Source organism: Glycine max, chromosome 7 (assembly GCF_000004515.6).
Source record: "Glycine max cultivar Williams 82 chromosome 7, Glycine_max_v4.0, whole genome shotgun sequence".
In the NCBI taxonomy this organism is placed as follows: domain Eukaryota; kingdom Viridiplantae; phylum Streptophyta; class Magnoliopsida; order Fabales; family Fabaceae; genus Glycine; species Glycine max.
In genome coordinates, this window is record NC_038243.2 from 40,776,693 (window position 1) to 40,803,376 (window position 26,684).

At 30.0% G+C, this 26,684-nt stretch overlaps 1 protein-coding gene across 2 annotated transcripts; it reads right to left on the bottom strand.

The window, feature by feature from the left end:
- Window positions 1-414: 414 nt before the first annotated feature.
- On the bottom strand, window positions 415-7,884 carry LOC102665797 (uncharacterized). Of its 2 annotated transcripts, XM_014778192.3 has the most exons (5): window positions 7,474-7,884; window positions 5,398-5,536; window positions 4,373-4,599; window positions 3,217-4,039; window positions 415-2,880 (listed from the first exon to the last, which is right to left on the bottom strand). In XM_014778192.3, exons 3-5 carry the CDS (start codon window positions 4,595-4,597, stop codon window positions 686-688), a joined length of 3,243 nt encoding a protein of 1,080 aa, XP_014633678.1. In that variant the 5' UTR covers window positions 4,598-4,599; window positions 5,398-5,536; window positions 7,474-7,884; the 3' UTR covers window positions 415-685. The 2 variants fall into 2 exon arrangements, with proteins under 2 accessions (XP_014633678.1, XP_006583955.1); XM_006583892.4 differs by lacking the exon at window positions 5,398-5,536 and having other exon boundaries at window positions 7,474-7,883.
- Window positions 7,885-26,684: the final 18,800 nt, after the last annotated feature.

Below are 26,684 nucleotides of genomic sequence, written 5' to 3' on the forward strand. Positions count from 1 at the left end.
GACAGGAAGAATTACAAATACAACAAAAATTCTCTTGTAATATTTTACCTCATTTTGTTGATTTTCCCCTCTCAGCTAACTTCCAAAAAATTAAATCTATAGATTTTTCTTTTCTGCTGAAAAACAAAAGAATCCACCAGTATATAGTAGGGGGGATTACAATTTAATAGAAAAATTATATATACCGAACATCTTTGCTTCCTTTATAACTACAAAACTGGAAAATCTTTGATTACACTACCGAAGAACTGTGATTGAGGAGAACAATCTCACCATAAATATCCACAACAAAAATTAACAAATCTACGACCATGTCATTAGCTAAAAGTCCTATTTGATGGAGGCCCAATTCACTTAAGCATGCAGCCGAATATGCAGTGTAACGAAAAAATCACTAGCAAGAATCCAAGACAGTGAGAGTGCACAAACTGTATATATCTCTTCTCAACAGTTCTTAAAAGAGTCAACCAAGAAGAAATCATGCGACATTATTTATTTAAGTTGGTATGGACCAAAGACTGACTGAAAATCAAACATATACCCAAATTCGGGTTTGAAGAAATTTTTACAAGAGAAATCGCCATGCTTGAGATGAACATCATGTGTTCCAACAATATTGAAATGGACCTGCTTTGTACTTACCCTCTATAAATTCTCATCTACAAATTTAAGCCTCTTACAGTGATCAGATTAACCGGATTGATGGAGGATTACCTGCAGGGAACCTTTGTCTACGGGGCCTTCTGGTTGTCTTGCCCCAACCTGTTAGGCTTCTATCTTCCAATCCCACCACTTCAATGTTATTAAGCTGCTGAATAAGTGGGGTGTTTGTTTCAATGTTTGCCACTGGAGGAGGGGGAGGAGTTGGGGTAACCTGTGGCTGTGACCGCCGTCTACCCCTACCACATCCACTTCTCCTGTTTAATCCTGAATTCCATGTATGACCTGTTGCTTTCATGAGTCCTCCAAATGTTTGGAGATCTTCTGTTACTTCATGCCTCGATAAAGATGCAAGGCCTGGAAGGATATCCCTTTGGAAGTCGCTTCGCTGCCTCCCTCTCCTAGCTGGCCCCCTTCGTGTCCGAGTAGGTAACGAGGTTGTTCCAGTTTCTTCCACTTTGAAGTTTTCTGGAACAAGGGGCTGGGGCATGTAGTCTTCTTCCTTGGTCTCTGTCAGTTTCAATGTCATTGATTCAAAGTAGTCCATTCCATCTGAGGAAGATTCCTCATTATCCTCACCATCTTTTTCCCTTGAATTATCACTCTTCTTCTGTAGATCATCCACACACGAGGAAACTATATCCACAAACCAACTTAGAGAGTCCACCACTGGGCCTTCTGATGGACTGCTGATCACATCATCAACTTGCTGGCAGCAAGAAGATGACAAAACAACAATTGCCTCTGCTGCATGCCTCATAAGCTCATCCTGCAGCTTTTCAACTGTGTCTTGTGGGCCAAGTGGTGATACTAGAGGAGTTTCAAGCTTCTTTTCTTCAGGAATGGCATCCTCCTCTGCCTCAGGAACAGCAGGGACTTCAAGATCTATTTCTGCCTTCGTTTCTAAGTTGGTTGCTGGAATATTTGTCACAAATGCTTCATCCTCATTCATACACAAGTTCAGATCAATCTGCTTTCTAGAGTTGGCTTTTGTTGTGGATGATCCTGTCTCACAAACAATAACTTGAGCTACAGCTTGTTCGTCAAACTCAGGAACAGAAGCATCACAAGGCAAGTTAATATCAAGTATATGTTTTCTCTGGTTATTTTCCACTAATTCTACATCAGATGGATTAGGAACTGACACAGACGAAGAGGTGAATGAAGATGACTCCTTAGCAGAAATATGAGATATGTCAAATATGGGAACCCCAAGAATTTTCCTTTTACTAGAGCTGTCACTAACTTCTCTCCTCTTTGGCTCTAAATCATTTGAACACAAACCTGTAGTTACATTGTGAATAAATTTTCCATTAGACCCCTTTCCAGATTCATCTTTGTTAGATGAAGAAGCAAGTTGGAAAACATTTAAACCTCCAGCATTTTGTGCCACATTCTTACATGTTGTCTTGGGTCTAAGCCAAGGCAACACTGCAAGCTGCTCCTCATGCTTCTGTTCTCCATCCATGATTCCAAGACCTGACTGGGAAACTAAGGTGTTGGATGAAGCATTAGAAAGTATCCCATTCAAGTTAATATTTTTTGCAGACTTCATGTCATTGCCATTTGAATTCAAATTTGAACTCTTGTAGCAGTTTGCTGGACCATTGTTGAAGTGTTCAGGAAATTTCTTGCAATCACTATCATGGTTGAGATAGCTAATTGAAGAGATGTTCACTGACAGCTCCTTGGACCCAGATAAAGTCCTGGGGTAAAATCCATTTTTCCCAGATGCCTCACATAGAAAACCGGGATTAATCTTTGAATTGATATTTAGAGGCCAACTATCTCCCAACATCCCATTACTCTGATGTGACTGGGAACTCCTACTCAAGGAACCAGATGCATTAACACATCGAGATGGAGGTGTCTGTACAGATATCAACTTTTGGTTTAGGGTACTACTTGCCATGTCCCAAGATAAGTGAGACCAAGATCTAGCTAAATCTGAGGAAGGAGCAATTGCAAAGAGACCATGCCTATGTGATGATGCAACAGACTCTGAAAGCTTATTAGCAGAGTATTCATGATTTCTTTCACTGATATCTAAACCACTAGGCATCTTTTCCCTCAACAAATCAGTCTTGCTTCGATTAGTTCGACAATCAGATCTAGGCTCATGAGATTTACCGAGTTCATCTTGCATTGATTGGGAAGATAAAAGTGATTGATCTTGTTTGAGGAGTTGAGGAATGGGTTTTGGATTGCTTTTAGCTTGCCCTGCCATCATTAAAAACTTAATTTTATGGCACAATTTATCATATATCACATCAATATTAGTACTTGTTTACTGCCACATAATTGAAAAGGAAGATTTGGTCTAAAAGAAATAGATATATGAATACAATGTTTTCTATATAATTAGCAAAATTCTACTTGGAGCAAAAATATCCAATTCACTAATATTAAAAAATATATGTATTTTATCAGCTTATTTTAACAAAATCACCACAAACACATGCCAATTTAGCTAATGTTTGTCTTTGACATGTATCAGATAGGAGAGGCAGGTTCAAAATGTAAATTTGAAGCAAACAGCTCAATAAGAAATCTAACCTGACTCTATTGAAGAAATCCACATTTTTCGATTCCTGTCATTATCCAAATATCCATTATTTCGAGCCCAACTTTCAGTTCCATGATGCGAGTTCAGTAAATCTTCCTTGGACAAACCAAAGAACCTCGACTTCTGTTTGGCAGATAGATCAGAGCATTCAGTTCCCCCTTGATAGGAATTATGGTTCTGAGGAGAAACGTATGCAACATCATTTGTTTCTTCCACATGAACAGGTTCATTTAAGTCTGCCAAACCATTTCCGCTTCTTAAAGACTGCTTAGATCTTGAAATGTCTTCCTGGCCTGCAGTCTTGCCACCATTGCCACTAAAAAGGTTCATATTGGCTCCCTTTTCATGTTTATAATTTCTATCAGAAAGAAAATTTGTTGTGGCACTAATCTTTTCGTCACCAGGCTTTTCATTTTCTTCAGTGTCAATGTACTCATAAGCAGGGAGGTGAAGGTCAAACATTTTTCTCCTCACCTTTGAGGGTCTGAACCCTAGTATCTCAACATCTTTCGGGCTACTACTCCCATTTGGGGATGGGAACAGAACAGCTTGCTTGCTGATTCCTTTATTAGAACTCAAAGGAGAATGAATGCCCTCAACGCCTGAAATAGATGGTCTAGCACAAGTAGAACTTCCAACTATTGGAAATCCAGGAACATGCCATTTTTTACCATCTTCAGATGTCAACTGAGATGCCAAGGGACCTGTGGAAAATGATGTCTCAACAGATATATGGTTTCTGTGTAAATCTTTCATTTTAACTTCATCCATCAAATCCCTTTGTACTCTGTATAAGCGGTGAAGTTCAAAGACCTGATTAAATACATAATATAAATATATCAAAAGGTTCACTAATCATAGGGTTCATAAATAAATTAAGCTGAAAATTACCACCACTCAAGAAAAACCTAAATATAAAATTGATTGAAAGTCAATTTTGCAACAAACTAGTGTTGATAACATGTGTTACTAATCTATTTAACTCTGGAGAAGCACAGAAAATCAAAATTCACAATCCAAAAAGCCTCACCACTTTTATTTTTTAATGAACCAATACTACACTTAATCCTTTAACACCCCAAAACTTCCTCATTGATATTATTTAAGCTTGAGGCCAAGGGGTAAAAAGAGCTAAAACTTTCATACCTGATTTTTAAATATGGCCTCATGCTCAAGCATCGTCTGCTTCAAATTATCCTTATCATGTGCTGAACATGCATCCGCAGCACCACTTGACAGATAACTATGATAGTACTGCCCATTTGCCAGTGTTTTATCTCCATAATATAGGTGCCAGCCGCAACTACTGGATTCCTCATTAAGATCTCTCATTGAATAATATCCTGGCAGAGTCTGAACTTTGGTTCCCATCCCTGAAAATTGAACAGTTATATTTACATGAGTTTTACCATCATGAATTATCTGATACATAGCTTCCAGTTCAACCCAAGATTATCACAATCCATACAATATCTTAATTTATTTCAAACTCATTAAGAATGTATGCACTTTGGTTAACATTCCATATATTGTATGATGTCAAATACCACAAATAGTCAAACACAATCCATACAAGCAGCCAAATAGTTGGATGCCTCATGACTCAAACCCAGATTTATTGACATGACATATACTGTGCTAGCAAAGATACTTGCATATCAAGAATTTTTCAGTTTTTCTTTTTCTTAATTTATCCATTAAATTTACATGAATGATTAAGGGAACTTCTCGGTAAAAAAGAAGTAGTAGTATTGATTAAGAAGACTCACTTCCTTTAAAACACATTGATCAATGTGTACAATGAATGAAATTAAATCTTCAATTTTAATTTAGAATCTGCACAACTTTAGTATGTTTAAAGAGTATTTAAGTAAATTTGTAAAGTTATTTTTCCACAAGTAGATTAACATTTTAGCAATCAATTTTATTTGGAGAAGAAAAAAAGTTAAATAGATTAGTAATTAATCAAAGACCAAAAGGAAAACACCTCCAAAGCCATGCTACTTTTGTTAGTCCGCTTCATATAATGAAAAAAAAGGCATTTGAAAAGTCTATCATTACAATACCATTAAAAACCTTAGTAGATAAATCTTATACACTTTCTATGAATCCTTTGCATCTTAATCTTAAGTAATAACTATTGTATTCAATTGAAAAACAAAAATGCTCACTAAAGAACCAATGTTGCCATCATCTCCTAGCAGTCACATATTTCCCCTTGGCTCTTGAACTCTTGCTTGTTTTCTCCCCCCAACTGATTTTATATAAAAAATCTTCTAGTAATAAATTTTCGACCTCTTCACTCCAGCCCTTGCATATGTAAAGAAGCAAGTATAAATGCTTTACTTTTTAACTCGAAACATGTGAAGTTGTAGTTTTAGTTGACCACAGTGTTATAACTCCCAGTTCACATGTGCAATACCACTTTAAAGCCTTCAAAATGCATGACAATAAAGACATTGCACCCAAGTTATGTGGTGTACAACTTGAATCTAGTTACTACTCCTTTCAACTCCATAAATCAGCTTTTATCTAGAAAGAAAATGTGGATTACCATAAAATCTGCAGGAAAGCAACATGTATTTGAGAAAGGATTTAATTAGAAACAGAATTTCCATGTTAGATTTGCAAACCAGATGCAAATGGTACCTGCTGCTAGATTAAGCTAAGTTCATCACATCAGAACAAGCATTTAACTTCAATAGATCAACCATGGTGAAAAAAGTCACTTAACCAGAAGGCGAAAAAAAAGATGAAAATATTTACTAGCTACAACATCAACTCGTGAAATCCTAAACCAAAGGACTACTTATGGCAGGTAGAAAACATCTGTAGCGGCTTAAAATATCCGTGCATAATGTAGCTCATACCAATTATCACATATGTTAATTTTCAAAAGCCATAACTACATTAACTACCAATTAAAATAACAACTCCTGTGTTCGGGATTATCGATAGAATACTGCATAAAAATGTGGCAATACCTTGACCTAGACAAACACAACCTACTTTAGACTACCATAACAAGCAAAGACTTCCCTAAAATATTGAAATATGATAAGGGTAGAAATACCCTTCTAATATGTCAATATTTTTTTTGTTGATAACTTCAACCAAGAATATCAGTGATCACTTCTGACAGTTGAGCAAGCAGCACTTGTATGCCCATGACTTATCCAGAATCAAATCTTTTGTCCCATTTTCCAATTTCCCCATAAAATACCAACGACTAAGCTAAAATTACCAACAATGACAGGGTTTTTTTTTTTTTTTTGCATAGTTCTAAGTATTTTGATGGAAGGCAAAAGATTTGAATCCGACTTATCACACCACAGCAATAGTAAGAAGTAACCACATTAGAAAATGGACAAAGAACACATTCATAATTTAACTATCACGGCAAAGACTCATTAAAGTACCACAACCATATGAGCAATCTGTATGCTTGTATGCTTTCATAAATAATACAAGACTTATTTATGCGTTCAAATGTATTAAAACCCACTCATTTTCCTTCAATAATCCCAGGACTGAGTAATTCCAAAATTTTCAGTGAAATAATTATTAGCTTTCAACTTTGATAGGTACACATAGGCTCATCACTGTAATAAAAAGAATCTATGGAGAAGTGAAGTGAAGTAGCTTTAAACTAAGCAGCAAAACTCATCCTTGACACTAGGGAACTTATGTCCTTAACTCAAATGTTGAGTAAAAAGAAAGAAGGACAAATAAAAGTAACAGAAAATCTCGATTATATCCATAAAAGTAACTAATCAAAAAAATAAAAGCAACAGAAAAACCTTAATTCTATCCATAATCATCTCAATTCAATTAGAGGAATACAACAATTTTTGGTCTTCGTTTCATAGACAGTGAGATTAAAAACACACTCGAAAATACAATAGGGGGAGAACCTAAATGAATGACAAATTCGAACTAAGCAGATCCTATACGACAATTATCAAACCAACGGATATTATCTTCTAATGAGAAGAATTAAATACACTAAAAGAAAATATCAGAATATTACAGCTACACATACACAGCAAAATAAATAAACGAAAAAGAAAACAAAATTAACTCCAAGCTAAATTACCCCCGAAACAATAGGAACCCAGAATTTCATTTTCATCACACTCATAACTCAATCCACTAGCTCTAGAATAATAAAAACAAAACACCAAATTTACCAAACCATAAAAATTACGATAAATAAGCACAATTCAGAAAAGTATTGCAAAACTTACCTTAAACCCACATCCTCTCATCACGTGCTCTTAAGAATCCACCATGGATTTTCCACCATTCAACATCATCATCATCAGAAGAAAAAAATTCAGTGTTTGACTCTCTCACTAAGCAAAAAAACAAAAGGATAGCTAAAACCAAGAATTGTAGGAGAAACAACGAAGTGGGTGTTGCTGCAACAACATTGAAGAAGCTTAGATCGTCGATTTCGATCTACTGGGGCCACTCTTGTTCGTCCTTCTCTCTCGCATAAAGAGAAGAACAATATAAGCTTTTTTTTTTGTTTAGAGAGAGAAAGAAGAAAATTAAAAAAAAAATAAAAGGAAGAATTTGGGAAGATGAGAGAGATCCCAGATAAGAAATCTTCACACAAACAAACGACGTTCTAAGAACAGTGACATGAAATTTGTCAACATCCGGTCTCTTTATATTCTCTGCTTTTTCTACACTCCTCTCTCTCTTTCTTTTCCATTTTTATAAAACAAAAATTAAATAAATGTTTAATTTATTTATTTCGGTCTTTTTGAGGATATAAAAAAATAAAAACAAATGCCCATTTCTAGATTCTCTCCACCCTCCTTGCTTTTTGGTACAGATAATCAAGCATTATTAAAATGTAACGGAAAATGCCATTACACAACTTTTATTTAATAACAATAATTGACATTGATGTTAGCAAATAATATATGAGTAGTAAATTTGCTATTGGAGCTATTATCATTATTGTCTTAGTTATAGTAAAAATAAATAAATATTATTTTATCAATCATATGAATTTATTGACCTAAAATTATTTTAGCTTAATATACCGTTTTGGATTCAAGTCATGCACTTACAATTCTATTAATATTTAGGAGAGATTTATTCAAATCATGCGTATAAAGGATGTTTGGTTTGGGCCATAGGCAACTAAAACCATGATGAGTTCGTGATAAAATTAAATTAGTCTAGCATTGCTTTGCACTAAACATAAAAATAAAAGTGATTCACTTTTAAGACAAGGTAAAATCAAACACACACTATAATAATAATATTATTTAATTATTTCCAATGATAAATATATACCATTTAGATGACAAAAATAATAATATTTTTTATCTGACCTATTAATATTTTTTATTAAAAATAATATTATTCAAGTTGAATATGATTATTATAAATAATAAAATTCTTCTTTTCAATTACATATTCAAAACTACAATAATGTCACACTAGTTGATTCATCTGACGATAAAAATAATAATAATGGTATTGTTTTAATAGTAATAATATGGGGTAGAAAAATATAAATAGAATAAATTTGTCAACATGTCTGTATTTCTCCAACAGCAACGGGCACAACAAACTTGACCAATATTCAATCTTTTCTAGGCTAGTTGTTAGGACTCTATAATGACTTATTAATCAGCGTAATGATATTTATTTAAGAAAACTGTCATTCTAAACAGAGATTATTATAGAAAACAAGTGGGGCCCATGAAACTAGGATGGAAGGTGAGGTGTTTTCTCTGAATGGCTTGTTGTTTTTGCTTAATGCAATTCATGCAATGCAAAATGCCCGTTGGGGTTCTAATATTTACAAGAATGGGATTTTGATTTATATTTTTTTCTTCTACTTTGTGTTGGTTTTTGTTTTCACTTTGGTATTCATTGGTGGAAGGATCCTTTGCCTCAGTCCCTTCTTCCATGAGTACTGTACCTCTTTACCTCTTTATAGAAAAGAAGGAAATAGATGGTTCCCTTCTTGTATTATTGTAATCCGGCCCTCGTAGACACGTGGCTGCTTTAATAGTGAACCATCTCGATCATGCACAAAATTACAACCCCAGTCTCCATGCTCAAGTTGTAATTTATAACATCTTATTATTAGAGAGAACATATCTGTATAGGATTGAAGGTTTTAAAAAATGTTTTGCCCTGTGATTTGGATTCTAACATTAAGGTTTTTTAACTTTTCGTCACAATCCTAATTGAGATTATATTGATTGTATTTGTTTATGATTTAAAAGCTATAAAATTGTAACGCAATGACAACTGATATTTAAAAGCTTAATTGGATCATATTTCAATCTTCAAGTTTAAGGGAAAGTGAAAAAAGGAATGGAATAAAAGGACATTTATGTCCAAACTCTTGCCAGGAAGACTATTGCGTTGTCATGCATTGCTTTTGGATGGGATAGCATATCCATATGTTGTACGAATTTATTGTTCATCATGTCATGTATAATAAATTTGACCTTTAAATTCTCATAATCTCCTTTCTTTGTAATTTACATGTCATTTTATTTTGTAATACAGAAACATGTCTTCTAAATTTTTATATAATATATGAAACTAATTTTTTAATATAATTATTGGATTAAGATTTAAAGCAATTTTTTTCTTATTTTTAATTATAGTTAAACCCCTTTGGTCAATATTACATATAATAAATATTTATAAATAATCTTCAATTAAATAATCTTCTTTTAAATACTTTTGAATTTATATTCTTACTTTATTTATATTTACAAAAGTTGGTTCAATGTACAAAATACTTACCAGGAATACTTTGAATTCATTGAAATTCTATGAAAGACCAAATCCAATATTTGCCATCTACCAACAATTGAAAAGTCGTATCTCTTTGTGTTTTATATTGTGAATCGCCAAGTATCTCTAAAGGCTTAAAGTTCTAAGGTAGATGTTTTTAGTTAAATTATTTTATTGTTTTCATGGCATATTTTGCTTTTGTTTTCATGCACATTAATAAGAAGATATATATATTAAACTCAAGATCTAATTAATATTAAACGTATAAATTGTTTCAAGCTTTTTACTTCGTAATTTACTTTTTAAATTAACTTTTAAATAATAAGAAATTAAATTGTGTGACTTTCTCTCAAACATCACTTCTTATTACATTAAATTCTGTTATTTTGCGGAGAGGAGTTTGATCCATTCTTTTGAGGTTTGAGCTGAGTAAGATCTTTAAAGCCCACAAAGCTTTTCTTATTAAGCTTTAATGTAATTATATTTTTAAGATATCGACTTGAGATTTTTTTTGTTAAATTAGAATAACTCTTTGCATTAATTTATAGTACATTTAACTCTTTTAAATGCAATGAAGAAAAAAATTAAAATCAAACCTAAAAGTATTATTTTGTTACATTATATTTCAAACTGTATTTACACAATTTACTTGCCTTTTTTATCACAATTTACTTACCTAAGTTAGAAAAAGTTAAAATGCTGAAATTAATGAAAAAGAAAATCCTTTAGCTTCTATATGTAATGAAAAAGTTAAAATACAATTTGCATATTTTGTATTTTGCAGGATCTTTTATGATAAACGATATTCTACATAAGAAAGAAAGCTCAATCTATCTATTTCACAAAGTAAAATAAACCCACAGCTGGCTCTTGCAAGGTGCGTTTACTAAAGATTAATTTTGAAACAAAAAAAAAATGAGTTGTTTGGTTTGAAAAATATTTTTTAAGTTATAAAAATATCACCTTATTTTTAATTTTTTTCAAAAAAATTATGTATTAAACAATAAAAATAAATTTTTATACAAACTTTTGAAAATAAAAAATGAAATAAAGTAACGAATGTGAAAATGCAAATACAAATAAAATTTTCAAACTATTCCACATTCATGTTTTTCAAATCTATTTTTAAAAATACAAATATGAATCTATTTTAAAATAAACTGAATCACGAATGTAATTCTATTTTTATGAACAGAAAATAGTTGGTAAGTAATAATGAATACATGTGAAAATGATTCGTTTTCACTGGGGACCGATTTACAGAAGCGAGCTAGGCTCCCAACTACTACTACTTCCTTTGTGTGTGTATATATATATAGCTTAATTTATTGAAATTGTTTACTTTTAAACTTTTTATATATACATTTCTTCTCGGATTCATCCATAATAATGCATATTTTTCATGGTGAAACACTATCCATGTTAGTGATGTGTGACCAAGGTTACTTTAAGGAAATTTTGAAATAAATGAAAACAAAATAAATTTTCTTATTAAATATATTGTTTAGATTATTTTATCGACTTAACGTAAGAACACTTTATATTAATATATCAATCCTATGATTTCATAATAATGTATATTAAAAAGATTTAAATATATCTTCATATATGTAATATATTTCTTTTTCAATTTATTATCTAAAAAAATATATTTTTTACTTTATCACTTAATATTTTAAAACTTTTATGACTGGTACAGGATGTTAGTACAAGTTCGTGATAATATTATATTTTATTAGTTTGTTACATTATTATTTTTTCGATGTAATATTTTGTTAGTTAGTTCCGTTATTATTTGATAGATCAAGATTAATGACAAATATAAAAATAAAATTTTTAAAATGTCATATTAATTATATATATATAGTAATAAACTAAAAATGCGACGTATTATATATATGAAAAACATTTTAATTTAATTTAATTTAAAAGATGATGAAATTGATTTATTTTAAGAGAAATTCATTTTCAAATTTTTAAAATAATAATTCGAGTATAAAAATGAATCATTTAAATAAATAAGTATTCATTCTTCAAACCTTACTTTGCTTAAATCGCATTAATTGACACTCAATCCAACTTCTATAGATGCCTGAGCACACTTCATTCTTCGATTACAACCCAACATTGTGAGGATCCAAATCCAAGGAATGGCAACCTCTGTAGTCCTTCTGTCAGAGGTGACATTTGTACTACAGAAGCACAGAGTGGTACCATTTTTTTATTCGATGTTTATTTAACAAGCAAAAAGCATGCATAAGTAACACCCACAATAATCACCTCTGACAATAGACATAGGTCAGAATCAGATATCAAATTCAAATACTAACATCTCTCAGTTTTAAGTAAAGCCAGGCAATGGAAACCGTCATTAATTATTGTCACGTTACAAAACCTCAATGATTCCAATAATTTTTATTCGCTTACTATAAATGGTGTAGCACGTTGGATTTTTTTCACTTAATAATTAGCTTAGAAGAGCTGATGTATATGTTTGATTTTGAGTTGAAAATAATGTTACAAGTATTTAAATATAAATAAAATAAACATAAAAAAGTTTTGATTCGTAGATAAAATTATTTTTTCCTCAAATATAATTTTGCAACGAATTCTTAAATTTTTAAATATCAAGTTTTTGAGAAAAGATATTATCCAAGTGAATTGATTCTTTCATCCATCTTTATGATTATATTTGTTAAGATATTTTAATTAATTGTTAACTTTTTTTAGTAGTAAAAACTTGTTTCATTTTTGGGTAAAAATTTTTTTAATAATTTTTTAGTCATTTGTAGCATTTTTTAAGATATTATCTTCTAATTTTTAAATTTTTATATTTTATTCCATTTTTATTATCAATATATTTATCTAATTTACTAGTTATTTTTTTTTAAATATTTTTCTGTCATTTTATATTTTTTAGCTCCTTCAATATCTAATTTTATTAAACACTTTTAATTTAATAAATTAGACTTTCAACCACCAGCTTTCAACTTTCAGCCCCCGCTAGTGTTTTAATTAGTTTTTTCAAACATAACTTATATTATAAATTTAATTCTTTTTTAGTGTTATTTGTCATTAAGTCACATACCCTTTTTTTATATATCTAACTAGCACAATATTCGTGCTTCCACAACGGGTGACTCGATGCTTTTGCACGTTTTATAGCTAACAAATATAAATAATATAATACATATCCAATTTATTAAGATAATTCCTATTAAAGGAATCAATATTTATTTGATGAATGTATTGCTTACAAAAATTTTAACTATACTTTTTTGTGGTCAAGAAGAACAAAACAATAAGATGAAAACCTTTGGGATGCAAATTTGTATATTAAAAACACGTTTTTTTACTTCATTGATCCATAATTTTTTTAATTTAGAAAATAAAATTAAAATCAAAAAAATAAAATACTTAAAAGACTAAACGGTATTCTAATCTTATTTAAATAAAAAAATATATAAGTGATAATTGTGAATATATATGACACCAAAGCAAGGTAGGGAAAAATAATTTAAAAAGTAAAAGGTGTTTTTAACACATATCAAAATCTATTATTATTCAATAAAATAAAAAAAACATATAGGTAATGATTGTGAATAGACATTATAATGACAAGGCTGTATATGTCATTTTTCGCCCTAGTTCCCATCCTGGATCTCTATCTGAGATAAAAAAAGAAAAATTGTATTCTTCCCCATCCCTATTCAAGGTCAGGTATATTTATTATGTGTTAGTCATTGTCCACTAAAATTTGTTATTGACAACAATATATTTGTAGATATTTTAAATTAGATTCAGAATAATTTTTACTACAAAAATCTCAATTTTATAATATAAATATTTGTCAACAAAATATTTACTTATGAAATTATTTAATTTTTTATACAATTTCTATTTTAAAATTATTTTATAAAATTTTAATTAAAATAAATTTAGCTAATTAATTTATAATTAATTTTTACCCACCCCGTCCTTATTTAGGGTCAAGTATATTTGTCCTGGTTCCCTTCTTAGCCATTAAAAATAATTACTATAAAATAATATATTTGTAGATATTTTAAATTAGAATTAAATTATTTTTTAGTATAAAAATATTAACCAAATAATACAAATATCAATAAAAAAATATTTATTTATGAAATTATTTAAATTTATTTTATAAGATTTTTAAGTAAAAATAATTTTATAAAATTTTAAAATAAGAATTTTACCATCCAATAGATATATCGATCTCGTCTCCATTTTTTCCACTAAGAATGACTATTACTTTAAAACAATATATTATATTAGTAATCTAATTTTAAGGAATAGATATAAGTATAAATATGAAAGAGGAAAGAAGATAAGAAAAATAAAGAGAAAGAAAAGTTTTGGAATGAAAAATTATAAGAGTTATATGTATCTTAAGAAATATATATATATATATATATATATATATATATATATATATATATATATATATATATATATAATAGATTAACAAAATATTGATTCATACTATTTGGAAAAGAAAAATTGTAATATAATATTACAACAAAAAATATTTAATATAATACATGAATAATGGTATGTAATGTCATAATAATATGATAAAATATAAATATATTTTACTATATGCAATAATAACGAGACAGGGGGGAAAGTGAAAAGAGTCGGTAGGAGTTGTATTTTTTTAGAAAAAAAAAGAAGAGAAAAAAATCTTAAAAAAAAAAAAGAAAATCAAATGAAAAAAAAAAGTTAGAGAGGAAATAAAAGAAATTTGAGCATTAATTTTTTTAATTAAATTGTAACATGTTTTTACAAAAGATTAAATTTTTATATTTGTGTTTAATATAATAATATATAGTAGATAAAAATAAATTTTTTCTTTTTAATATTTGTTAACTTTATAGTATTTTTAATGAAGTATAAACTATCTTTTAAATATGAACATGATAACTTAAAATATTGTATTACACAAAAATAAATATTTAATAAAGTACATACATAATATATAATATCTTAATAATAATAATAATAATTTTTTGGCTGATAAAATGATAAGGGTTTTTAATTTTAATATAATAATATATAATAGATAAAAATAAATTTTTTCTATTTGTTAACTTTATAGTATTTTAATGTAGTGTAAATTATAACATGATAACTAATTTGCAGGAAAAAAAATATGAACATGATAACTTAAATATAGTATTACACAAAAATAAATATTTAATAAAGTACATAAATAATAATATCCTATTATTATTATTATTATTATTATTATTATTTATTATTATTTTTATTTTTATTATTATCATTATTAGAGATTTTTTTGCTACTAGAATGATAATGATTTTTTGTTTTAGATATGAAAGAGGGAAAAAAAAAAGTAAAAAGGAAGAGAGAGAAAAGATATAAAAAAAAAAGACAGACAAGTTTTGGGGGAAATTTTTTTACTAAGGTATTGACATGTATCCTAAGCATACCTTATTTTATTAATAGGTATAGATTTTTTTTAATGTATAATTTTTTATTATTTCAAATACTATAACATAATTTCATTTGATTTAAAATTTAAATCATTATATATTGTTTCAAATTAAAACATCTTTTTATCAATTAAATTTTAAAATTGATGTAATCTTAATTAATTATAATTTAAAATTATTTTTTGGATTTTGATGCATTATGAATGAGTTTGTTTAAACTTTAAAAAAATAATTTTAAAATAAGTGTTTTTAAGAAGCATATAAGATTTGTTTCATAAAATAAGAATTTTTTTTTTAATAAAAGCAATTTAGATAAACACACTAAAAATACACGAAAGTTGCTTATTTTATTAATATAAACCCTTATTTTAACAAAGTTTAAACAAACGGACTCTATATCAATAAAAGTTATATGTCGTGATGCGAATGATTTATTTTTATAATTTCTTGCTTCACCTGTTTTAAATAAATAATATGATAGATATATGATGGTTAAGTTAATTAATATAAAAATCTATGGTTAAGTTGCACAAAACTAGTTAAACAGATCCTTGAAAGTTGAAAAATTATCTTAGTGAATCGTAAGTGTTTAGTAAAATTATTTGTTGAAATAGTTGAAAAATATAAGATTACATAAATAAACATATTTTTTATTTATGTAATATTTTTATACAAATTTTAATTTGAATTTATTGATAAAATATATTTTATAGTATTTATAATTTTAGTGATAAATTAATTTAAAAGCCTTGCAGCTTTTTATTTATAAAATATATATAAAGAAACTACTTAAAATTATTACATATCACTATTAATATCATTTATAATCAAAAGTTTAAAATGAGAAAACTCTATGCAAAAAATAGATAAAAATAATGAAATTTTACCTTACATAGAAAAGATTATAATGAAATCTAATAAATGTTAAAGGAAAAAAAGGAAATAAATATAACAAACTAAAAGTTAGAAACTAACATTTTAAAAAATTCTACTTCAAGTAAAATTTTAAAAAACGTTCAAAACTACTTTAAAAAGCTCACTTACGAAACAAACAAACAAATAAAAACATTTTTTTCAAGTAATAAAAAAATTAGAAGTTAACTGAAATATTTTGTCAAACACTTATATGTTGATAAACAATTCAAATTTCTAAATTCACATATCTAAGATATTATTTAGATTTTAAAAATATATCATCTTATCTTTATGCATTATTGTAAACTAGGGATTTGTTTTCTCTTTCAAAATTAGGATAGTTTATATTGAGATGAGAAGAACAACCCTACTTGAAGAAGGGGTCACCACCATCACTGAGAGAGAGGGAGGTTATGTGAAAGAAAGATTTAAGATGTTTCTTTTTTCATAAAAACTTATATGAGATTATGGATGTAGGCAGGGTTGAACTACGTTAAATAACTTTATGTGGTCTTTTTTTTTTCTTACGATGTTGCCCTTTCTTATTGTGTTCTTTCATCATTTTGTGTGAAGAGATGTGTGTTTTATCCAAAAGTGATATATGACCAAGTGACCAAAGAAGAATAGAGTATTGAAGCTTAAGGAAGTTGATGGTGGATCCGTGTAGAATCCTTGTGTCAAAAATCTTGTGGAATTCAAGTAGTATCATGGCAATATAAGTCGAGAAGTAGATCACTATCCGATGTTCACATAGCAAATCGAGAAACATACCATAGTTTGTTTGTGGGGAGCCTAAGCATGATTTTGATGAGCATCCATGATGATGGGACTTGAATACTATGTTTAAAAATTTTAATTGAGAAAGAAAATTATTGGGAAACAATTCAAATTTTAAATTTAAATATATAAGATATTATTTAGATTTTAAAAAAATATTATCATGTTTAAGTTAATCTTTATATTTAAAGATATTATCTATAAATTAACAATTTGTTTTCTCTTTTTAAGATTAATGTCATGTTTATGTATAAACATTATTGAGATGAGAAAAATCAGCTAACCTGAAGTGATGTCACCACTCTAAGTGAGACGAATTATTAGGTTTTTCTAAAAAACTTGGGATTAAGTTGTAGATATATACATGAAAGGCCAAATCAAGTTAAATAATATATTTGTGTGATTTTTTTTCTTATGATATTGCCTTTTTTAATTACACCTTTTTTCATCATTGTGTGTGAAAAGATTTGCATTCTACTAAACAGAATAATAAAAAATTTAATTTATGGAAAAAGAAGATTTAGCTCTCCTAAATTTCCCACATTTTACAAATATCTTAAACTCTACTTTCATGTTCATTGATTCTTAAAATTCAAAACTTTTATGTTAAAGGTTAAACTAATTAGTAATTACCAATTACCAACATAGTCTGATATAATTGGTGTAGATAACTTTGTTCCTTTAACATGTGACTATGGTTTGATTCTTGATATGTGTGTAAGAAAAAAAATTCTCAAAAAAAATCAACTTTTTAAATGGTACGATATAATTGATAAATAATTTTATCTTCAGCATATGATCAAGAGTTCGATTCTTATTCCGTACATATAAAAAAATGTTAAAAGATATCAACTTCCTAAATGCATATCAGTAACACAAAAACTACCAATTAACACGGTACAATTTTTTGTAACTCCATAAACAACTAAGACTATTAACTATTATCAAAAGGAAAAAAGAAATATGTCCTTCAAGTAAGTCATATAGATAATCCAAAATGAGTACCTCCTGATTACCACTAAAGGTCAATTCAGGATCCGTTCAGGACCATTCACAAGACAACTAGGAATATCACAAACGGTCCAAAGCAAGCTACATGACAATAATACTTGGGGCATGTCGGAAATAAAATTATTAAGAACTTGAAATGCGCTCTATAGTTAATGTAAAAAAAATAATTAAAATTTAGATTAATTTAATAAATTCAAAATATATTTTATTATATATTTTTTTGATTAATTATAAAAGGTTGTTTTTATTGAGATTAGGTGATATATATTCATGTCAGTTTTCGTGTTATATATGAACAAATTCCTTTTCTCTAGCGGCATGTCATTTACGCAAATTGCCCTAACCAGTGCACTTTTTAAAACTTATTCCCCAAATGGGGTCCTTTTGTAACTAATTCCGGCATGGTGTTCTTTTTTACGTGAGCTGCATGCATTTTTCATGCAAACCGCCATTGCCAATAGCGATTTGGCTGCAACACAGCACGTGTCTGGGCAAACTGCCAGTACTGCTGGCGACTTCACGTGGAAGGGCATCTCGCCACTTGCACTGGCGAGTTCGTCACTGTTGTTGAAACCGCAGGTTTGACTGGCGAGTTTCAGAAATGGCAGGCCGGTGCAGGACGTGCAGGAAATTAGCATAGAAAATGTATCATATAAACCTAAATTAGCATAGAAAATTTAAATATATTTAACTAAACCTAAACCTAATATTATTTAAAACTAAAACTAAAAATAAATCTACTGTACAAAACTATAATTATCAAACTAAACTTAATTTATCATTTCTAACTAAAACTAACTTAAGATAGAAAACTAATAACATATATTACTAATTATCATCAGAATACAAATAAAATAAAAAATTATTAAACAAACTTACTAAGTGAAAAAACTACAAATGGATTTGTTTCGGGGGAAAGCTTGCTCAAACACGAACACACCAATAGCTTCCTTCTTCTTTCCTGCGTGGATGGTCTCCGGCACACAAACACCAACAAGAGCTTCCTTCTTTTTTTCTGCGTTTTTTTTCGTGTGAATGGTCTACGGGGGAAGGGGGGGAGGGGATTTAAGCAACTGAAATCGTTGCTGGGGCTAGCAATTTACCCATCCCAAGCAATTCGCTAGTTTGACTGGCGATTCCCTGGTCCTCTGCGCGCTGCAGTTGCTCAGTCTGCACCCTCCCTCGGAAATGGCTTTTGTGTCTTGCACGTCCTGCACCCTAGGCTTGCCATTTTTGAAACTCGCCAGTCAAACCTGCAGTTTCAGCAGCAGTGACAAACTCTCCAGTGCAAGTGGCGAGATGCCTTTCCACGTGAAGTCGCCAGCAGTGCTAGCGGTTTGCCCAGACACGTGTCGTGTTGCAGCCAAATCGCTATTGGCAATGGCGGTTTGCTTGGAAACTGCATGCAACTCATGTAGAAAAGAACACTATGCCGGAATTAGTTCCAAAAGGACCCCATTTGGGGAATAAGTTTTAAAAAGTGCACTGGTTAGGGAAATTTGCCTTGTTTTGTCACTTGTCACGCCTAGTCCTCTGCTGTTGTTTTGCATTTTCTTTCCTCTGTTTTTAACCGTTTGTAACAAAGAAAAAATCCAGCAACTTGGGTAATTATAATTATGTTTATTCTATTTTAAGGTTATTTTGATAATAATTTAGTCCCACCTGCAAAACACCAGCCACCCGGGGATAGAGAATTTGCATATCAAAAAATGATGCTTGTAAAATAAAAATACTTCGGATTTTCTGTTTGTTATATTTAAAATTAGACATGATGTCCTTTTTTAACATATCGGCCTATTGGCTTGTTTAAATCTTGGTTAGTTTATTTAGTATTTATAAATCTAATATAAAATAGGCTTTTAAATAAATTAATAGACGAAGTCAGACTTTTAAAAATGTAAGTCATAGCTTAAAAAAAAGTATTTGATAAATAATGTGAGACTTAAGCCTTGTAAAATAGATCAGACTTATTTATGAAAAGTTTAATATAATCTATTTTCATCTCTAGATGTACGGTGACATTTGTGGGCGGTCCGGAGAAATTTGGATTCTGAATCTAGATCTGAAATAAGATCTCTGGCCTAAATAAGAGGTTTTCCTTTTTGTATTTGAGACAATCTCGCTTATTATGGATTGAAATTTGCAGTTGTAGATTCTTCAGAGATGGAAACGGGGAGAAGAATTGGAAAGAGGGGAAAAATTGCTTCTTTTTTTTTTATATATAAAAAAATTCAGTGCATGTATATACTTATGGTAGTCTCCATTTTTCCTAACTATTGATTACAAAGAACAATATCTAAGACATCATATTTGTTTCCCACTTATCTCTCACGCTGGAAAATTTGGTGAAGTTTTCCACCCTATAACCCGTCCAGATAAAACTTTTGAGTTGTATGTTTTGCTGTTACTTTCATTAGGCGCGAGAAGGAGAAGGAATGCGTGAACTGTGATCGGAAGTTTCAAATAGGTTAATTGTGTTTTTTTAATGGTCAGAGACAGAAATGTGTCACATATATAGAATATAAAAAAGGTTATATTTCTTTAATTTTATTTTAAAGATTTTTTTTTAAAAAAAAAATATTTTGATCGTTTATCTTCTAAATTTGAGTCAAATTGGTACTTCTAAAATTTTCAATTTTAGGACAAGATTTTAAATTTATTTTTAGTGATTCAAAATGTAAAACTTATTTCATTAGATTAACTAATATGAAAATTATGAAACTCACATAATGTTGCAACCAAAAGTAGTCATTAACAATTTAAGATAGTAAAAATTAAGTTTTAAAAATAATTAAAAAAGAATCTAATATTGGTTGCTTGTTGAAGAATGAGTCTCACCATTTTTTTTCATTATCTTTATGGCTTCTTCTTGATTTTGACATTAGGTGGGATTCTATAATTTTTTTTTAGTTCAATCTAGTATATATGTTTAATGTATTTTTTTTATATAGAAGACATGTTTAACATTTTGAATATGTCTAAAAAGTTTAAAATTATATCTCAAAATAAAAAACGATCACTATTTTAGAAGGATTAATTTGAACTAAATTTATAAGATAAAAATAATGATTTGTTAACTATTAAAGATAAAAAAAATATTCAAAAATAAAGAAAATAAAAAATATAATTTAACAAAAAAAGAAAAAGTGTAATGGCTCGTGAATTTGTTTTTTGATGCAGCTCTTTCACTGTGCAAGGTGTTGACTCTTTTTTATGGAATTTAAGTTTTCTGACTTAGAAATGAGTATTCATAAATCAATAAATAATAAATAAAATTGAAATTTAACAAAACATAATTTTCAATTAGATTGGATCCAATTTTAGATTTAATTTTGAAAATCGATCTAAATCCAATTTTAACGGAATTTATACATATGATATCATTCATATATAAATTTTTATTTCTCATATACTTGTAAAAATATCATATAATTTATATTTATTTATGGAAAATATATTTAATTAAAGGTGCATTATAAATAATTATTTAAGTTAAAATACATAAATATAATTATCAAGTTGTGTAAAATCTATTTTTAATTTTATATATTTGAAAATTTATACAAATATTAGTTAGATAATAACTTATAAATGAGATATTTCCAATTTTAAATTATCTGTATTATGTTTATTATATGTATTTTCATTTATTTAATAATTTCTCCAAAGAAAAATAAAACCAAAAAATGATTCAATCTAAATCATTTTAGATTGAATTGGTTTTTAATTTTGAAGCAAATTGATTGAATGATAAATTAAAAAAATCAAAATGATTGGATAAAATGGTGTGAGCATTAAAGAAAAGGCTAAAACCATAACTTTTGAACTATGAAACATCCAAGAATTCAACAACAAGAAGATCTAAGGAAGTTCTTTTGATAAGTTTTTATGAAGACAAAGCCAACAAGTAAAGCATTCTCAATTGTTAGGCCAAAGCCAAAAATAGAAGAAATATAAAGCCAAGGATCAATGCTAAAGATTGAAGAGGGAAAGTCTCTGTCCTAAGTAGGCAAATTTCCCTAACCAGAGCACTTTTTAAAATTTATTCCCCAAATGGGATCCTTTTGGAACTAATTCCGGCATGGTGTTCTTTTTTACATGAGTTGCATGCAGTTTCCAAGCAAACCGCCATTGCCAATAGCGATTTGGCTGCAACACGACACGTGTCTGGGCAAACCGCTAGCACTGCTGGCGACTTCATGTGGAAGGGCATCTCGCCACTTGCACTGGAGAGTTTGTCACTATTGCTGAAACTGCAGGTTTGACTGGCGAGTTTCAAAAATGGCAGGCCTAGGGTGCAGGACGTGCAGGACACAAAAGCCATTTCCGAGGGAGGGTGCAGACTGAGCAGTTGCAGCGCGCAGAGGACTAGGGAATCGCCAGTCAAACTGGCGATTTGCTTGAGATGGGTAAATCGCTAGCCCCAACAACGATTTCAGTTGCTTAAATCCCCCCTTCCCCCGTAGACCATTCACGCGAAAAAAAAGAAGGAAGCTCTTGTTGGTGTTCGTGTACCGAAGACCATCAACGCAGGAAAGAAGAAGGAAGCTATTGGTGTGTTCGTGTTTGAGCAAGCTTTCCCCCGAAACAAATCCATTTGTAGTTTTTTCACTTAGTAAGTTTGTTTAATAATTTTTTTATTTTATTTGTATTCTGATGATAATTAGTAATATATGTTATTAGTTTTCTATCTTAAGTTAGTTTTAGTTAGAAATGATAAATTAAGTTTAGTTTGATAATTATAGTTTTGTATAGTAGATTTATTTTTAGTTTTAGTTTTAAATAATATTAGGTTTAGGTTTAGTTAAATATATTTAAATTTTCTATGCTAATTTAGGTTTATATGATACATTTTCTATGCTAATTTCCTGCACGTCCCGCACGTCCTGCACCGGCCTACCATTTTCGAAACTCTCTAGTCAAACCTGCGGTTTCAACAACAGTGACGAACTCGCCAATGCAAGTGGCGAGATGCCCTTCCACGTGAAGTCGCCAGCAGTACTGGCGATTTGCCCAGGCACGTGCCATGTTGCAGCCAAATCGCTATTGGCAATGGCGGTTTGCATGAAAAATGCATGCAGCTCACGTAAAAAAGAACACAATGTCGGAATTAGTTACAAAAGGACCCCATTTGGGGAAAGTTTTAAAAAGTGCACTGGTTAGGGCAATTTGCCGACAACACAAACTCCACAACAATAGAATATGGTCTTAAAACACTACCAAAAGGGGCTGAAGCCTTACATGACCAAATAGTCTTAAGACATAAAATACTAATAGTCTGATACCAATGACATAAATTGTAGACTAATGATAAAATCACAATTCAAGAATGACAACAAAAAAAAGATGTGGCAAGCAACATAAACAAAGAGATCTCTTCATGTCCCTCGTCATTCACCTTCAAAATAAAAAATAAAATTATGTGACTAAACTGAAAATACTTTATAAATAACGATGTTAATAAATTATAAGTAAATGTCCATCTAAAGCCAATAAGTTCCAACCTTTGGTTTTTTCTTAAAACTATACTTATGGTGAAGCAAATCACCCCCACAAATGAGAGTTCCAATAGACTCCTCATTCAGTCTAGAGCGATATTCATCAATGACTCTATCACCAACACTGAATGTAAACTCTGATGTCACAGTTGAGATTGAAATAGCCAGTATATCAGCTGCCATCTTTGGCAAGACCTTATATTTCATGTTGTTATTCCTCCACCACTCTAAGGCGCTAAACGAGTCATTCTTATTATCAGTAATATAAATTCCTTCATCAAGGTAAGCATGTAATTCTGACTTCATTGGAGGAACCGCTTCCTTTTCACGCACCATGCTCAAAATTTGGTCAAATCCACTCATAAATGAAGAGTTACTGCTGGTGGAAGATGTTGGATTATTGTCACCATTATCGACTTCCATAGAGGATGACTCTTCCAAACTCAAAGTCACATACTCATCATATAACTTCTCCAATGACTCTCGAACCTTCTTTATATTCTCTTTAGCAACCTGCTCATGTTTATGTATCAAGGGAAACGTATATCAACAATGTGAAATTTGACCCTTGGATCTAAAACACTTGCAATAGCCATAAGCAGGTTACACTCTCCCCAATACTGGTCAAACTTTGTCTTTGTTGGAGCTGCCATTTCTCACATGAAGAAATCTTTATCTTCAGTCGCATCATCAATTACCTTTTTCACCCTCCACACTTCTTCAAGATACAAATTCACAGTAAGATAGTCACTTCCTGAAATTATGAGTTGCTGAATTAAACATTGTTAGAAGTTGCAAACTTTCTCAACTTTGATTCAATCTTCAACTGATGGAGAATATTTAATGTGGCTCTCTTTCCTTGTAAGTTGCAAAGGCAATCTTAAATTTTGAGGCTGTTGACAACATATGATATGTGGAAATCCATCTTTTTAGGCAATCAAGAATAAGCTTTGTATCTTTCAAACCCTTCTATTCAACCTTGCGTCATCGTGATTAATATACTTCACACTTTCACGAACATTAGAAATGCTTTCCTTAATCTGACTAAGTCCATCTTGCACTAACAAATTCAAGATGTGTGCACAACATCTAACATGAAACAAAGCACCATCCAAGAATAACTTACTACTCGATGATAAGTTATCCTTTAGATTTTTCAAGCAAGAATCATTATAAGAAGCATTATCAACAGATATAGAAAAAACCTTATTTTCAACCCCCAAGCTTTTAAACATTTGAAAATTGCAATAGCCACATCTATTCCACGCCTTGGAGGACGCACTTTCACAAAACTCAAAACTCTCTTTTGAAGTTTCCATACTGCATCAATGAAATGACCAGCAATGATCATATATTCAACTACTTGGTGACTTGATTTCCACATATGTGTAGTTAGGCTAATCTTATTTACACCTTCCAGCAAAGTCTTCAAATGTCCCTTCTCTGCCTCATATACTGTTAAGCAATCAACACTTGCTATTTTACGAGAAACCTTCTGAAATTCTGGTTTAGCATATGGGGGGCCCACATCCAAACCTCATCCTCAACAATACTAAAAGGTTCCTCATGAACCATAATAACAATGACAATTATTTCCCTCATCTTCTCATTAGAGTATCTAGCACCCGGGATCAAAAATGGATTGCTATGATTAGAAGGAATGGGATGACAGTTTGCTTTTTTTGTGTAGCCGTGTGCAACTTCTTTTCCATACAATTGTGTCTTTTCAAAGGGCTAGTGCAGGATCCTTTACCACCATAGTAGCAAGTTTCTCTTTACAATACTTGAAATCAGCTTTCTTTAAACCTTCAGGAAGTTCCAATTTCCTCAAAATCATTCCAAACTGCTGATGTTTTTTGCCTATTCTCCTCTTAATGACATCTTCATTGACTTGATCTTTGTCCTTTTTCACCCTGTTGTGTGTTATTTTCTACATGTGCATTCACCGTGTTGACCTCATTAGCAGTTGCAGGAATAGATGGGGAAGCCATTCTTTGACCCTAAAAAGCACAATGTAATTATGATTATAAACACAAATTCAAGCCTATCATAAAATACCATTAATATTCTGCACACATAAAGATTATTACTTTGAAATCAATTTGGAACTTGTAGAGCACAATCGAGGAATGGACAAAAATAACAGTATAACAAATCAAGCTTCACCTAAATAAGAAATGTAAAAAGAGCCCAATGTATTCATTAGATCACTCTCTTTTGTTCTAAATTTTCCCTGCACTTAATTGATATAATAAATGCTATTTTTTTTTATCATACATTTGAATCTTTTTCTATTAAATAAGTTTATATTAAGATTAAAAAGAAAAAATAAAACGATATATTTATCCTAAAACCAAAACCTACTGTAATAAAAAATTAACATGGATGCATGAAGGTTCATAAGCAAGAGCTCGTACGTACGTACATATTACACTTTGGACAATATGACTTGTTGCTGGAATTATGGAATCAGGTTGCAAAATGTATAGTTCCTAAATCTATTGGTTGGTGTACACGTTTGCACTAAAGTCCAAATGTAGGAAGAAAGAAACCTTTAGGAAAACAACAAAAGTACAGTATTATATGTATAAAAAGGAGACAAAAAGAAGACAATGCGATCCACCGATCTTCCAAAGCCATTACAATTTTATTCATTGAAAAGAAGAAAAAAGGATGTCTATATATAAAAAATTAAAACCAATACAATACATAATATTGTTATGCAGATGTAGGTGAGTGATGAGTTACATACCTGTTGCCACGTGAGAATGAAAAACAAAGATGGAAAATGTGAAGTCAGTCGATGGAAGACCAGATGAAGATGAAGTCACACAGGCAGGTTGCCAGGGTTTTTACTTTCTAATTTTGCTTTCTTGACTTAGGTTCAATGAAATGAGATTGTAGAAATAGAACTTAAGAGTCATAGACTCATGTTATAATTTAATTGAATAACAATTAGTTTTTCATTTTCAAGATTTCTTTTATTTATGATGAGATTAT